The sequence below is a fragment of the Alexandromys fortis genome, unplaced genomic scaffold (assembly GCF_014885135.2).
Source record: "Alexandromys fortis isolate MF-2015 unplaced genomic scaffold, M_Fortis_MF-2015_v1.1 scaffold_3, whole genome shotgun sequence".
In the NCBI taxonomy this organism is placed as follows: domain Eukaryota; kingdom Metazoa; phylum Chordata; class Mammalia; order Rodentia; family Cricetidae; genus Alexandromys; species Alexandromys fortis.
The window spans coordinates 29670122-29685808 of NW_026067909.1; the positions used below are offsets into that span (position 1 = coordinate 29670122).

Genomic DNA, 15687 nt, shown 5'->3' on the forward strand with positions numbered 1-15687 from the left:
ATGTTCTCAAAAGCCATAGCCCCAGCACAAATCCAAGGAAAAGATAAAAATGGATGAAGAAAGGAAAGAAACACCAAACAAGCAGAGCTGCAGGCGCAAGGCTGAAGAGCCGGGGTGCCGTGCGGGGTGCCGGGCCTCACAGGTCCTAAGGAACACGCCTTTCTCTGCCTCGCTTCTTCAGCAGGCGGTGGGAAGAAGAATGATGTTGGGAGCAGTGAGACCCCAGATCCTGAATTTCTTGTAATCCCCTGATCTGAGTGCCTACAGCTGCTCTGAGCACGAGACCTTCAGGAGTTCCTGATGGCAGGAGAGTGGTTTCTGGTGGGTTTGGCTGGGGCGTGGCTATCTCTATATACTCTGCCCCTGAACACAATAAAGGGGGCATTCTTGGGGAATTCAAGGATGACCCGTGTTGCTGTCTCTCTCTCTGTGTCTGTGTATTTTAACCTCCAGCCCCCTTGCCCGAAGCTCATGAACTGGGTGTTAGAGGCAGCTGTTGGATGGCTTTACAGCCTCACTGAACTGTGGATGGCAAGCCAGAGAGGCCAAATCTCAAATGAAGGCGGTAGTCACACCCCAGAGTCGCCTGGATCAGCTTTCCTTGGTGACATACTGCTTTAATGGTTTCGTTATCATTTGAGACAAGGCCTCACTAAGTAGCCTAGGCTGGATGCCAACTTGAGATCCTCCTGCCTCAGTGTCCTAAATGCTGGGGTTCTAGGAATACACTACCATGCCCTGCAAAGTTTTAGATTTAGGCATGAATATCAGAACCCTGAGGTAGTCAGAGATGCCAACTGGGGAGGCAACTTGACCCAGCGTCTGCCGCGTGACCAGAGGGGCGTGGGATGCCCTGAGCTGGTTCAGACGGATGGGGCGGAGCCAATAGCCTACAATTGGTGCTTTATTAGAACACAGACTGCTTTGAGATTTACCTAAAAAGTACTCATTTAGATGTGTTTTCTAATTGTGGAATTTCTTTAAGTGATGTATCTTGGTAAAAACCAAACATGTTACAAAGTGGTTTCTGAGGCCATTTTGGATGCTTTTTTTTTTCCCCTGAAAAAGTTAAGAGTCTGGAAACAAATCCCACATAAACAATGATACTGAAAAATACTAAAAGAAGATTTCTTCCTTTGCACATCTCTTTGCTTTGGGCAGTGTTGGCCTGTACTTCGGTGATGTACTTCGGTTGTAATGTGGTGAGTCAGAGGTGTCCCTGTTGCTCTGTGAGTCTGCTTTCTGGGGAACAACAAGAGGGGCTTCTAGTCCTGGCCTTTCGGTTCTGCTGCAAGGAATTAACTTTCTCCAGGTTCCACCTAAGCTCCTCTTCCCCCATGGCATTTCCCTGAAACCTATGGTTGAGGTCTTCGCCTGTTTGGTGGAGACTGACTGCCTACCGTGGTTCCTTCCCAGACCAACCTACAACACCAGACAGTGCACACCAATGCGATCTCATTTACAGCTGAGCTTTGAAGAGAGCGCCTAGTCACTCTGACCTAAACACCCACCCTGCAGGATCTCCTCAGACACCCTTCCCTGGGACACAGCTCTGAGCTCCTCACAGCAGTTGCTGTGCACAGCTTTGAACATGTAACACGATGCAGTCCCCTTAAGATCAGGATTCACAAACTGATGGGCGCTGACAAATGACACTCAGCCCACACCGTCGGGGCTGTGTGTTCTCCGCAGTGACGGCTGTGAGTAGAGCCAAAACCATGGTGTCTGTCCCTCTGACTTGGTAATCATCTGCTTCTAATATGAAATAAACATGCAGATGAAAAAAAAACTGAATGGGAACGAGACACATGGGTTCCCATTCTATCCCATAACGCCCCTCCATCTTAATTAATTTGGGTTACCAAACCGTTAATACGGGAACTGCCGTCCAAAGAGTTCCGAGAAGGAGTTTAAAAAGTGGGCAATTTAAGTTTCAGGCTATTTGTGGGAAAACGTTTTTTATGATTTGTTTATCTCTGCCCATTCCTCAAGATCCCAAGTAATGAGACAGTTACGTCCTTCTTGCCGACTACTGTGTGGTGTAACCCCAAGTCTGCTGGAGCACACTACGGTGACACTAAGGACCTAGTATAAACATGGCCGCCTTCCCTCTGTCCCCACTTCCCTGGTTCCTCTTCCTGGTCCTGGTGGTGCTAGCGAACCCGGGGAGCCATCTCCTTCCTTCCCTGTGTGTGCACAGCAAAGGGGGAGACACACGCTAGTGGGGCAGGCTGTGCACACCGGTGAGGTTCAGAGTCCGTGCCTCTAGCTGCAGATGAAGGGGGCGGGACAGGGCGTGTGATAAACACACTCATCTCTGAGCTCAGGTCTGGCCAGGACGCCTGGGAATCTGTTGGCTGAGTCCTATGAGGAAGGCTGTGTGTGAGTCAGGCTGGCTTTTGTTTTTGTTTTTCTGCCACAAGAAGCAAAGTAAACTAGCTCATAAAAACACTTTTATTGCCTTTTGAGATTTTCTCATGAGCAAATTATGCTCCCACCCACCCCGTGTGTGTGTGTGTGTGTGTGTGTGTGTGTGATGTGTGTGTGTGAGTTTTGTGTGTGCGCGTGGTGACCTATTCTGTAGCTTAGGCTGGCTTTGAACTCATGGCAATCCTGAGAGGCATGAATCACACCGCACTTGTAACTTTCCTTTTGACTTGCTATGTGCAATCTCCACAGAGAACAGGGCTGCTGCAGAAGCTACTGTGGGGCTTCCTTCCATCCTGGTACTTGCTGGGCCCCTTTATATTCAGATTGCCCAGGTGGCCGATGAACTCTCAAGGCCCGCTCTTTGCAGACCATCTGTGAATTAGGTTCTATCTTTCTGGCTGCTAACAAGGTCAAGTTTTACCCAAGTAGACGTGGTTCTGCAACCCTATCTATAAGGGCCTTCAGGAAGGAAACCCATTGTTTGTCTGGAATCCAGGAGAAAGCCAAGCACAGAGAAACCCCCACCCCGTTTGATGCTATAAACAAAGCAGCCGATTCATTTCAAAGGTTTCTTTAAGTTACAAATGCATTGCTTGGAACACACACACAATGTTTAACCTCTCATCTTCCCAAACACTTACAGGAATTCCATCGGCTCCCGGGAATCCAGAGACGCCTCTCGCCCCCTGGGAAGAATCAGAACAATTAACAAGAGCAGAAAGGCCCAGTGCCACCCACAGCAGAGGACCCCAGCCAGGACCCCCAGTGACACCCACAGCAGAGGACCCCAGCCAGGACCTCTGGTGCCACCCACAGCAGAGGACCCCAGCCAGGACCCCCAGTGCCACCCACAGCAGAGGACCCCAGCCAGGACCCCCAGTGACACCCACAGCAGAGGACCCCAGCCAGGACACCCAGTGCCACCCACAGCAGAGGACCCCAGCCACGACACCTACCACATCTCCTTTTGGTCCAGTCGGCCCAGGAGCTCCCCGTTCACCTTTGTCTCCTTTGCGACCCTGTAGACCTGGGAAGCCTTGCAACCCTGGAGGCCCATTGTACCCCTGGGTGCCCACTGCCCCTGGCTGACCCTGTGGGAACAACATAGGTTCAGCGTCACAGTTAAAATCAGGCATGCATTCTCAGTCACAATCATTTTCCAAACCATACTTCCCATTCTCCAAGATCTACCATCCCCAGGAACGTTATAAAAATGGCCATCTTCTAATAGAGTCACCACAGAAGGCTCACTGGCTGAGGAAAGAGGTCAGAGAACTTCGGGAGAAATGTGTCCAGTATGGAAATGAGAGACTTGATAGATGAGTTTGATGGTGAGTGATCAAATGTTGAGTTGCAATGACAGAATCAACATGCTTGGCTTTTAAAAGTCTCTTTCAGGTAAAACGCTCCCAGCAATCTTTTCAGTATAATACATACAGGAGCTACACAAAGCATAGTATATCCTTACAATGGAATATTACTCAGCCTTAAACAGAAAGTACAGACACATGTTCCGACAGGGATGAACTCCAAAGAAATATGCTTATGAAATAATCAGCAATAGCAAATACTAAAGGGTCCAATTTATGTGACGTCGCTGAAGGAGTCAAGACCTGTGTACCGACACAATTCTAATCCCTGAGCTGCCCCGGGGACAGGGGGAGCTGTCCATCTTTGCTTCTGGTCTTTTCCTCCATTGCCTACACGGACAGTCTTTACTGTAAAATGCATGTCTTTACTGAGTGTTGAGAGGCCATCTTTAGTGCCTCACGGTATTTAAACGAGAAGACAAGTCTCACAGGAGGTGAGGTATGGGGTGATGTCATGGAGGTGCCATCCAGGAGCAGGGAGACCTTACTCAGGGCTCATCATGCCTTTCTTCTCCTGGTTCTTGTAGGAGTCACGGGTCTGTGGGTGGAAGAGTCCCCTTCTTTGAAGACAGAGATGGGTAGGAGTGACTTAGAAATCCACCCCAGAGTTCAGGCACCCTACCTCCTCAACCCACGGGGAGTCTGGGAAGGTCCCTGGGGCTCCATCTGGGTCAGTGTCTGAGTGGCAGATATGGGGCTCCCCTCCCCCATCCGTCATGCCTTTCAGCATCATTCAGCCATGCCGCACCATTCAGCAAATGCCCAGCCAGGGCGGGGCAGACTCAGCATCCTGAGTGGTGGAGTCCATGGACCTTTGCCACTTTGAAGAACACTACAGACAGGAGACGGGTCCCACTGTGTGGCTTCTCATGAGGACAGTGGCCCTGTGCGCTGCACACAGGACCACTGACTGCACCCTGCTTCTGAAGCACTTTGGTGTAATGGCTGTTTGTGTGTTTGGGACAAGAGCATAGTTTGGCTTTGACTCTTGTGGGCCTTTTATTCTAGTCACATGCATCTTGGTTTAGTTCTTGGTGGTAACGGATTTAGCTTTCCTGGAACGAGACACATGCAGCGAACCCTCATTTCCCCATGTCAGGTGGAGACCCCCCCTTGCCAGCGTTTACAGCGATCACTCCGGGGGCATGGGACGCTTCTCACAGTGGCATCTATCCTTACTGCTCACACCCTGCAAGTCTGCCAGGGAGGTTAATCATTCCACACCTGGGGAATACACAGGTCACCTTTGTCCCTCATGCTCATACCCCTTCCTGGGCCCCCTTGACAGGAAAGGCAGAGCATGCCCTGTGGATCCTTTCTCCTCCACCGCCAGCAGTCTTCTAACCTGCTCTTCTCGGACAGGTGTCTACCTCCGGGGTAAGCTCTAGTCTTGTCTTCTCTGGAGCACACTGTCACCTCTTCATTGCACAACCCAGTGGTTTCCCTCACCGCGCAATCCTCACCTTTATCCAGACCCAAAATACTTGCCTGGCCTCAGAGGGAAACCCAAATCCATTAAGCAGTCCCTCCCCAATCTTCTTCCCTAGTCTCTGGCAGCCACCTTCTGTCTCTGTGGTTTCCCTGCTCTACAAATCGACAGAAATGAAGTCACATGATGTGTGTGTGACCTTCTGAGTCTGGCTTCCTTCACTTAGCATAATGCTTTGGGGGCTCATCGACACCACGGCACAGACCAGAACCTCATACTCATGGCTGATTATTTTCCCTTTGTATGAATATAACAGTCTGTCCTTTCCTCTGCTGATGGGCATATTTGAGTGTTTCTGTATGTGTGGCTGGTGTGTAAGCTGTAGCACACATCTGGAGGTCAGAAGACAGCTTAGTGGAGCCAGGCCTCTCTGGCTACCTTTCCATGGGTCCTGGGGGATTGAAACACAGGCTTCCAGGGTGCACTGCACACACTTTCTTTGCTGAGCCACCCCGCTGGCCCATCCCACTTCTGCTACGTTTGTCGAGCATCTGCCCGAGTTCCTCCTGTCAGTGCTCAGTGTCTATTCTCAGGATTCAGCGAATCCCACTACAGTCCCACGTTTATGTTTCTGAGCTACGACTCAACATTTCCCCCAGTGGCTGCACCATTTCACGGTCCTACCAGAAATGCTCTAATCTCACTTCACCCGCAGCAATGTTATCTTTTTCTTCTTAGGCTCTAGCCGATCTTGTCAATGTGAACAACTTCTCCTGAGTGCTGATGGACTAGAACATTCCACAGTATCCAGGCTGCTTCTCTCCGGGAACGGGGAGGGGGTATCTGGGGAGAATGTATGCTGGGGCCTGGGCCTGGCTGGGCGTTTGTGCACACCCCAGTGTGCTCCTGGGAGGTGTGTCTGGACCAGCAGGCTGGGACTTTCCCCAGGACGTCCTGCCTGGTGGGGAAGTGTGCCGTGGAGTGTGGGCAGCAGCTGCACACGCAGGTGATGAGGGTTTCCCTTCGTGCTAATCAGCGGTGGCAGACGCTTCCATCCTCTGATGAAAAGTCCAGCCCTGAAAGCTGACTTCCATCTCTTCCTTTCCTTGTATAAAGAGGTTAAAAATAAAACTGCCCCGAGAGAAGGTGTCCACACACCAACCTCAAACTCCCAAACCCACAAAGCTCTTCCAACTCGTGCGGTGTCCCTGAAGATCTCCTCCCTCCCGCAGCCTTCATCTCCATAGTGGAGGGACACATGCTGGACCTTACAAGCCCGGGACACTACAAAGGACCTATAAGAGCATTGCTGTACTCCCACTTCCATCCTATTCTATCCACAGGGATGGGCTTCCCAGGAAGCGGGACAATGAAAACCATCCTTCCACCACGCATCTCAGGGAGGTGGCCCACCAGAGGGTCAACAGCAGCAATCCCATTTTCTCCCTTGGTGATGGCGTGGAGAAGGACCGAGCACCGGTGGGGAGGAGCCATAACTAGGCTTAGAAAGGCTTAGAAAACATCAGCATTGAGGGCTGTCTGCCTGGCTCCTAGCTGACTGAGTTCTGTCTTTGTGTCTCTGTGTGGACTTATTGCAACTCCTCGCTAAATTCATTAGAAGTCCAGCATCCTAGGCATGGCTGTGGAACTTGAATCTGTATTTCACACAGTCCCTGGAGGTTCCTGTGTGCATTGCTGCTGAAATACCTCCATGTCCTATCACCCCATGCCCCTCCACTGGGCACTTATGGGAGGAGATGGTTATCTTTTAATAAGAAACATCTCTTTAGGACTAAGCCGTAGCTCAGAGAAAGGTCTGGTTTTTGAGTCAGGCAGTGGGTAAACACATTTTGTCAGTTAAATATTAACTTTAATAAAATTTCCCTGCGAGACAGAATAAACAGGACAGGGGTTTGTCCATTTGACATCCTGTTCTTCCCTTTCTGGAGTCATGGCTGCTGTGTACCTGGGTCACCAGTCGTTTCTGGCAGAGGGCGGGGCCAAATTCAAAGCCAACTTTATTAAGTTCGTTGGTTCTGCAGGAGGTGGGCTTAGTCTCCTAGCCTCTGAGAGTGCTCCTGAACTTGGAAAAGTTCACATCTGGAAACAGGGCAATGTGTCATCAGACTGTGAGCATGCAGATGTGCCCGGACATCAGGACAAAGGCCAAAGAAGCCCCAACACTTGTCTCCAAGGACAGGACCAGCAGGATGCTCAGTCCGGCTGCAGCCTTTCCTGCTAGAGCAGAATAGACCCCGGTGACGCAAAGCCCAAGGCTGAATGGTAGGAAATTCCCGCTCCTTCCAAGCTGACCCTTCCTGTCTCACCTTTCCCGGGGCACTAGTCACAGACCCTCCTGCCCTCTCCAGATCCTTGCAGACTCTCCCTTCCTCCAAGGGCAGCAGACCATGGCTCTTGCTGATCCTGGGGAATCCCTAAGTCCTTGTGTTTTCTGTAAGCCCAGTGGCACACACTGGAAAATATGCGAGACACCCGCAAAGGTGGACATCTTCAGGATCGGGGAGACTTATTCTCTACCCCAGAATTCCAGATGGTCTCTCGTGTTCATAAGGATATCCAGTTCACGCGTGTGAACATGTTAGATCATCGCAGTGCGAGTTAGAGAGGACACACTAAGCAATGTTGGATTCGTTATATGACGCAGGATGATCAGGGCCTCAGAACTACTCTCCAAATGATTTAGCAGATTGTAGTTAAAACGTAAAGAACAGCCGGGCTTGGTGAGATGGCTCAGTGGGCATAGGTGTTTGTTGTCCAGACTGACAATCTGATTTCCATCCCTGGGACTCACACGGTGGAAGGAGAGAGCTGACTCCCAAAAGTTGTTCTCTGACTGAAACACACACACACACAAATGCCAAGGCACGAGTGTGCCCCTCTCCCACAAATACATGTGTCTATGTGTGCGTGTGTAATAAAAATGTTAAAGTAAACAAAATACCCATGTGAGGAAGCAGACTTTCAGCTCTAGTCTCAGGACTCTACAGGAACATTGCACTTGAAATGGATCACATTCAAATGAAAGAGATAAACATTAAAAAAAAAAAAACCCAGCCAACCACCGCCACCACCATCATCACCATCACCACCACCATCATCAGGGAAACTCTGGGTTGTAAAAGATTTCTTAGACACAAAAATCACATAACAAAATAGTCGACAAGATTAAAAAGTTTGGTTCTCCAAATCCTGCTGAAAACAAAAGGGCTCTGAACTAGTTAAGTCCGGCCGGCCCTAACTAGATTAAGGGCTCTCTGACATCCTTCTAGTACAGCCTCTGGCAGCTTCTTCTCTGCATTTGTGTACCTGGGAAGCTCGGGCCGTCTCACTTCAGCCTCTCTCCTCAGCAGTTCTTGGCATCCTGGTAGCGCTTCCTCCCACTGAGAGCCTGAGAGCGGCCAGGCACTCACGGTCTGCCCTGCCGCTACCTGGCTCTTCCCACGGTTCCATCTTTAGAGCATTTTCCTCTTGTTTCTGCGGTTTTGAGGTCTGAGCCCAGGGTCTGGCACCTGTGAGACAAGTGCTCTGCCACTGATCTACACCCCCAGTCTGAACCCCTTTGGCGACCACTATAACGACCTTGCAGTTTCTGAGGTTTGGCCAAAGGGGGGATGCCTTTTGGAGGAGGCGCACCACCCTCATCTGTCCCGGCTACAGCAAGTTCTGTAGACCCTTTGAGCCTTTCAGGAAATACTTCCTCTTGCCTTAGCCCCACACCAGCCCTGTAGAACTGCTGATTGCTGGCTCCATGGAAGGTTTGGCCTAGCTGTCTGCACAGCAGACGGAATGCTGCCCAGGCTCTCATGATGAAATCATCAGGGAGACCACCCAGACTCATGGAAGGAGGCCTGTGTATCAGACCACGCTCAGCATCTGATTAGATAATGAAATGTCGTGGGCAGCTGAGGTGTGGGTGAGGCAGGGCTGTGGAATGCTGGATGAGCCTCCTTCGAGGAGGCTCAGGGCTGGTAATGTTTGAACCTGGCTGCTCTGTGGACAACGGCCCACAGTGAGCTGGACGTGCTCAGCAATGGGTAGAACTGGGGGGGGGGAGGGTCAAGAGTTTCAAAGAATCAGGGGTGTGTACCGACATCAGCCTGCAAAAATCTATAAAAGGAAGAATTTTAATGTTTACTGAGCATCTCAGTTTTGAAATGTAGTCAACATTCCTGGTGGGAGGAACATGGCCAGGGGATGAAAATGCAATTTGAGTGGTCAACACCAGGCGGCAGCCGGCCTCAGCCTCGAGGCCTGTTAGGAAACCTGCCCTCTGACTTGAAGGCTCTGAGCCTCTCCAGGGTCACATGACTCATTTCTTGGGGACAAGAGGGTAAGCCCCTCATTTGTCATGGGTGCTAACCTTCCTTAGGAATAATCCCGAGGAAAACTGTGACTGCCTGGCTCCAGTCAGTCCAAGGGGCTGTCACATTCCTCTCCCCTTTGACAGAGTGCTTGAACTCAGTCTTTACCCTGGCGGCCCATGTAACAGTAACTTTATGTGACATTAGATTGAATTCTTCCCCGGGACCCAGTCAGAACACACTTAACAGGCCTGGATCTGGGGCATTCTTGCTTAGAGTCATTTCCAGCTTTTTTTTTTTTGTTTTTCGAGACAGGGTTTCTCTGTGGTTTAACACATTAGATTTTAATTCCTACAAAGGCCAGGAGCGCATATCGTTAGTATGCCCATGCTTCGCGGGGAAACTGAGGCGGGAAACTGGTCAGCTAGCCTTGTGCATTCTGGGAGAGTGAGTTCACATGCGAAGTGGCCATGAGGCTCTGGAGACCCACTGGCAGCCTAAGCATGCTCATTGCAGACAGAGCTGAGCCGGAACTGAGGTGTGAAACCAGGCAAGGCAGGGCAGGTGTGACTAATGGGGACAGGAGTGTCTTCCAAACAGCTGGGGGAAGAAGCGTAGACAGAAGTTTCTGCCCCGCTGGCACGGCAGGCGTTTAGTCCTAAAGAAACACACAGAGGCTTATCAGCACACAGCTGGCAGCAGTGTGGTTTAGGAACAAGATAAAAGGGTATAAAAGTGATGAGCAAGATAAATGGGTATAAAAGTGACTTCTCACTGAGAGGCTGGGAGGCAGACCACAGATAGTGGACAGCCTGAAGGCAGACGGGGTCTCTGGGTGGTTGGGAGCAGAGCAATGGTGGCCGTACATGCTGTTTGGCTATTATGACCTACTTGAGAAGGGAGGAGATTGTTGCAGTCTCTGAATGGCTGGAACCCCGCCGGAGAAGGAGGAGCCACCATAAGGCACCTAAGTGTGTGTCACTTGAACCTAAAAGCTTGAGAATGCCTCGTACAGAGAGATGTGGCCTTTTAAGCATTTTTGTTTATTTGCCATTTTGATGTTTTGAGACAGGGTCTTGTCTAGTCCAGACTGGCCTCAAATACTACATAACCAAGGATGACCTTGAACTTCTGCTCCTCCTGCCTCTACCTCCCCTGGGATAACAGTGAGTCCCCATGCACAGTGGATGCTGGATGCCATGCTGGGGACAAACCCAGGGCCTTTTGTATGCTAGGCAGGCACCCTGCACACCATTTACGCTGAAGTTGCAGCCCCTTGCTGGAGAGAGAACCCACACCCTTCATGTGGTAGGTAAGAACTCTGTCACTGGGCTACATTCAGGCCCTAACCCTTGAAGTCTGGTGGTTAGTCCACACCAGGTCACATACAGCCTTTCTTCCTTGTACCTTTAGAAGGATCTGCTCCTTGGGGTGAGTCTCACAAGAAGACCCTCCAGTCCCTGAGGGCTGTGTTTCCCTACAGAACCGCTCTATGACACCGTCCCATCCCTCAGGCTGAGGTTGTCTTCTGGGCAGTGACTAAGAGGCAGAGCTCACAGCCAACTGTGACCCTGCAAGTGACTCCCTGGTGTCCTGTATTCCCCCCCCCCCCGCCCCATTGATTTCCATCTAAGATGACCCTTGATGGATGACATGGAACGCATATCCAAAAATGAAAACAGAACACAGGAGCCCAGTCTTCCATCTAGTCTGTGGGGAGATCAGGGATGGCTCAGTTACCCAGACAGGAGGCCTGAGACCCAGTGACACTTTTCTGCATTCCAGAGGGTTACTCAGCAGGGCATGTTCTCAGGACACATCACAAGTTCTTTTCTTTCCTCTTTCCTTTCTTCCTTTATTTTTTTTTTTCTTGAGGAGGGCTTTGAGCTCAGGCTGGACTCAAATGCACCCTGCAGCAATGGATGACTGACTTATGATCCTCCTGCCTCCACAGCAGGAACTGAGGACTGGACTGGGGCTCTGATGCTGGGCAAGCACTTTAGCGACCGAGTTACATCTCTACCCTTCCTTCTGAAGATTTTACTTGCTTTTTATTTTGTATGCATGAGTGTTTTGCCTGCATGTATCCATGTGTACCGTGCGTAAGCAGTGCCCAAGGCCTACAGAGAAAGGTGAATCTCTCAGAACTGGAGTTAGGGACAGTTGTGAACAGCCACATGGATCCTGGGACCGGAAGAATCCAGGATTTTTAGGAAAATAGCTAGTGCTCTTAACTGCCGAGCCACCTCTAGCTCTACATCCCAATTCTTTCCCTCTATGACATTTACATTTTTATTTTATTTTCTTTAATTTTACTTTATGGGTGTTCTGCCTGCATGTATGTCTGCACCTCACTGTAGAGCCTGGAGCTCCTGTTGAGACCAGGAGAGAGTGTCAAGTCCCACCTTTGATGGCATTTTTTTGTTTTAAAGAAGAAAAATAGGTAGCAATTTTCTTCAACAAAATGGCAGTAGACACTGAGCATGGCTGAACCTCCCGAGGTTCATCCTGACCATAAGTGTGACAAAGGGTCGGTGACCTCTGTGTAATCAAGATGGGATGCACCTGATTTCCTTCGTGAGCAGCCAGGGAGAAGGTAAACTCTTCACTGAAGATGTTGGCTTTCTTTGGCATTTAGGATATTCTTCAGAGATGACCTAAACTTCTCACTGTTGGAGTATCCATGTGTGTGCCTGTCCTCACCTTCCACGTGCTCAGGGTTCCCGTTGGTGTTCTAGCTTGTTGTGAGACAGGGGTAGGCGTCTGTCCGCACAGGAACAGCCATGTATACCTCATCAGTCCCATCCCGATTCCCAAGGATGGTCCAGCGCGGCCATCTTGGCTAGTCTGGCATGCCAAGGAAGACTCAACGGTGACACCACTCATGCCCACAGGAAATCTGCGGTGGCAGAAGGGTCAAGAGCAGTGGAGGGGCAACCAAGGCCTCCCCTGACTTCCCATGGCCAGCTGTGACTGTGGGTCCTTTACTTGGTGGAACTCATGTGCTCCTCACTCAGAGATGGCCCCCCGAAGCATCCATCCCTTTCTCCTGCTGTTCCTTGGACCAAACTCTGCTGTGAAGCGTGAACAGGCACAAGCACTTGAGCTGAAGGCCTCTCGCCCTGCTCTGCCGCCTTCCTTCCTAAAACAAGCTCTTTGCCCGGGTGCTGGCTCAGCGGCCGTCAGCTGGAACTCTGGAGTTAGCCAAACTCAGTTCTTGTCCCGAAACCCTGTTAGGACATCACCCTCACTCTCAATGGTCCCCCCCCACTTCTGGACATTCGCCCAAACATCCACAGATCCCTAACCACAGAATGTTGAAAATCCAACTTAGGCCTTATTCCCTGTGGCCCCGTGTCCTACAGTAACCCTGAATCTCCCTTTTAAAGACTCTAGAGTCCAATTCAGGACAAGCAGAGACACTGCTGGTGTTTGGCTCACACCCAAGGATCCATCTGTGTTCAAATGGAGCTCCTGCCCCCCCCCCATCCCCACGCTGTCCTTTCCTCTCGCATCTCCTCCAGGTGCCATTACCTTCTGCTCCAAATCTTGTAATAACCCATTCGTTAGCTTCTGGGCTTCCTCTCCCTAACCACACCCCAGTATCCCCTTTGCTACCTCCACAGCTCTCTGAAGTCAAGGGAACTCTGTGTCATGTCTAACTTAAATCTGTGCGGTCCTTCTAGCCACTATGGAGCTCCCTGGTACTTTGGTGGCTAGATGACTTCTAATGATGCCCTAGTTGTTGCAAACACCTTCCTCCTCCTCCTCCTCCTCTTCCTCCTCTTCCTCTTCTTCCTCCTCCTTCTCTTCTTCTTCTTCTTCTTCTTCTTCTTCTTCTTCTTCTTCTTCTTCTTCTTCTTCTTCTTCTTCCTCTTCCTCTTCCTCCTCCTCNCTTCTTCTTCTTCTTCTTCTTCTTCTTCTTCTTCTTCTTCTTCTTCTTCTTCTTCTTCTTCTTCTTCTTCCTCTTCCTCTTCCTCCTCCTCCTCCTCCTCCTCCTCCTCCTCCTCCTCCTCCTCTTTTTTCTTTCTTCTTCCCTGGAAAGGCTGCTCCTTGCTTTTTCTTTGAGCTGATATTGGGATAAGTCCTCTTTGATACTGTCCTAGTTTCTTAGCTGCTTCTCACACTTCCCTAGTACATCCCTTAAGAACCTGTTTTTCATCTTGAGGGGGCCAGTGCAGTGCAGAGGCCGCAGGATGCATGTGTGTGTGTATGTGTGTGTGTGTGTGTGTGTGTGTGTTGGGGGCGTGTGTGGTTGCAAAGGTGACTTGACTAGATGTTTGACATGAATCCTGTCTATCTATCCCCACCTGGCTGCTCCATTAACTGCCTGGAATGCCCAGAAAGCATCCCTTTGTAACTGCTCTGTCCTCCTCCCCAGCAGGACCACTGGGGTGTGCTTCCAGGACACCAGAGGCTTATGCAGGGTCAGTCCAAGTGCTTTCCTTCCTAACAGGCAGGCGGCAAAGCCCTTCAGGATCACCGAGGCTAGGCAAGCGTGGAAGACCAGTTTCCATCCACCTTCTAGCAGGCAAGACAACCAAGCAGTCAGCTGCTCATAGAGGGAGTCAGAACTCTCAGGAGAAATGTCTGTCCATCATCTACTCATCTGTCCATCCTCTATTAAATCTACCACATGTGTATCTATGCTTCTTTCTGTCACCTGTCCATCTCTGCCATGTATCTACCATCTGTCATATATCACTTGCCTATTTATCTAAGTACACATGTGCACACATACACACAAACATACATGTGGACGGTTCTATGTGTCTTACCTTTCGAAGGTGTGAAAAATATTTAAGAAGGAGAGAAAGAAAGCGTGAGAGAAAGCAAAACGTAGGCGTTCTGGTGAAAGCCGCGTTTGGGCTGGTAAGGCAGAAAGATGGTGTGTGAAAAGCAAGCCTGTTGGACCAAGGTCAGCCTCAAAGGAGGAAGCTGAGGCCACGGAGTGGTCTTTGGCCTCCACGCACACGCTGTGGCATATTTCCCTCCTCCACTCCGTCGTGTACGCACACAGCACTAGGTTTAAAAAGCTCCCAGAGGTACCGGGGCGAAAGCTCCTTGGCTTATTTGTAGATCACAAATAACCCAAACCTGAAGTTTCTTATTAAAACCCTGTTATCGCAGAAGCTCACAGCCAGCTATAGGTGCTCTCCTTAGTGCAACCGGGTGACTGGTGTTGCCTGTGTTCGAGGGAGGTAACTGGACACAATGGTCCCTGGGTACGACTCCTAATCTACCAGCACATTCTTAGCCTGTAACCTCTTCAAGACCAGGTGATAACGCTAACCCTGAAGTAGAGCTCAGCACTGGGGTCCTTCACCTGTGACTGCTGAGGGCCACACTTGGCTCTCACCCCTCCCTCTCTCTAAAGCCCTCAACACATCTACTGGGAGCTTCCCAGGGTGAGCGAACCTCTCCGACTCTCTGATCTCAGGCAGATGTATGCATGGTTGTGAGCAACAACCCACGATCTGGCTTACATTTGGGAATTCTGGTTCATGCGGTCAGAGAGTTTACTAGCCGCTCCTTTGGCAATGATTTCTGTGATCTAAATATTAATCTTTTTCAAGCAAAACAGTAGCATCACTCTGGATTTGATGTGCTGGACAAGAATCTGGGAGGCAATGCCTTGACTACCATGGGCTGGCTGTGGTCTTCCTTCCTGGCACAGAGGTTCAGCACAGCACCCTTTGCTGCTATAAGGAGCCCTCACTTGCTTGTTCTTGTCTTGGTTGGTCATCAGTGACCCTTCCCACAAAGCAAGACCACAGAAGGTGCCCCCTGGACACTGCCGGTTCCCTTCAGTGTAATGTATTCGCAGGTGGGTGGTAACATAAGCTCTTTGCTTTTAAAAGACCCCACTGAGCTGGCCATGGTGGCATATGGCCCTGATGGACCTCTCCTGCCTCTTCTCTCTTGGATTTCTTCCTGGGCTCTTTAAATGCTGCTGTCCCTCAGACCTCAGTCTGGCTCCTCTGGCTGCACACTCTGCCACTTTGTCTTTATGTCAGAAGAACTCAGCTGACCCAGAAGTGTTAGCGTAAAAGACCAAACAGCGAAAGGAAATGGCTTTGAAATCCATCACTTTTATGTTATTTGCCAAGTTGTATCATCTGGACAGAAACTACTC

The 15687-nt window shown here is 50.3% G+C and overlaps 1 protein-coding gene across 1 annotated transcript in view; it reads right to left on the reverse strand.

Moving 5' to 3' along the window:
• The window catches only part of Col4a2 (collagen type IV alpha 2 chain), a 134995-nt gene that overhangs the window by 46150 nt on the left and 73158 nt on the right, over positions 1-15687 (reverse strand). The window contains exons 5-6 of the mRNA XM_050137125.1: positions 3387-3521; positions 3072-3116 (exon numbers count right to left, since the gene is read on the reverse strand). Of these exons, the coding sequence (XP_049993082.1) occupies positions 3072-3116; positions 3387-3521 (180 nt within the window). The remainder of the gene's footprint in view (positions 1-3071; positions 3117-3386; positions 3522-15687) is intronic.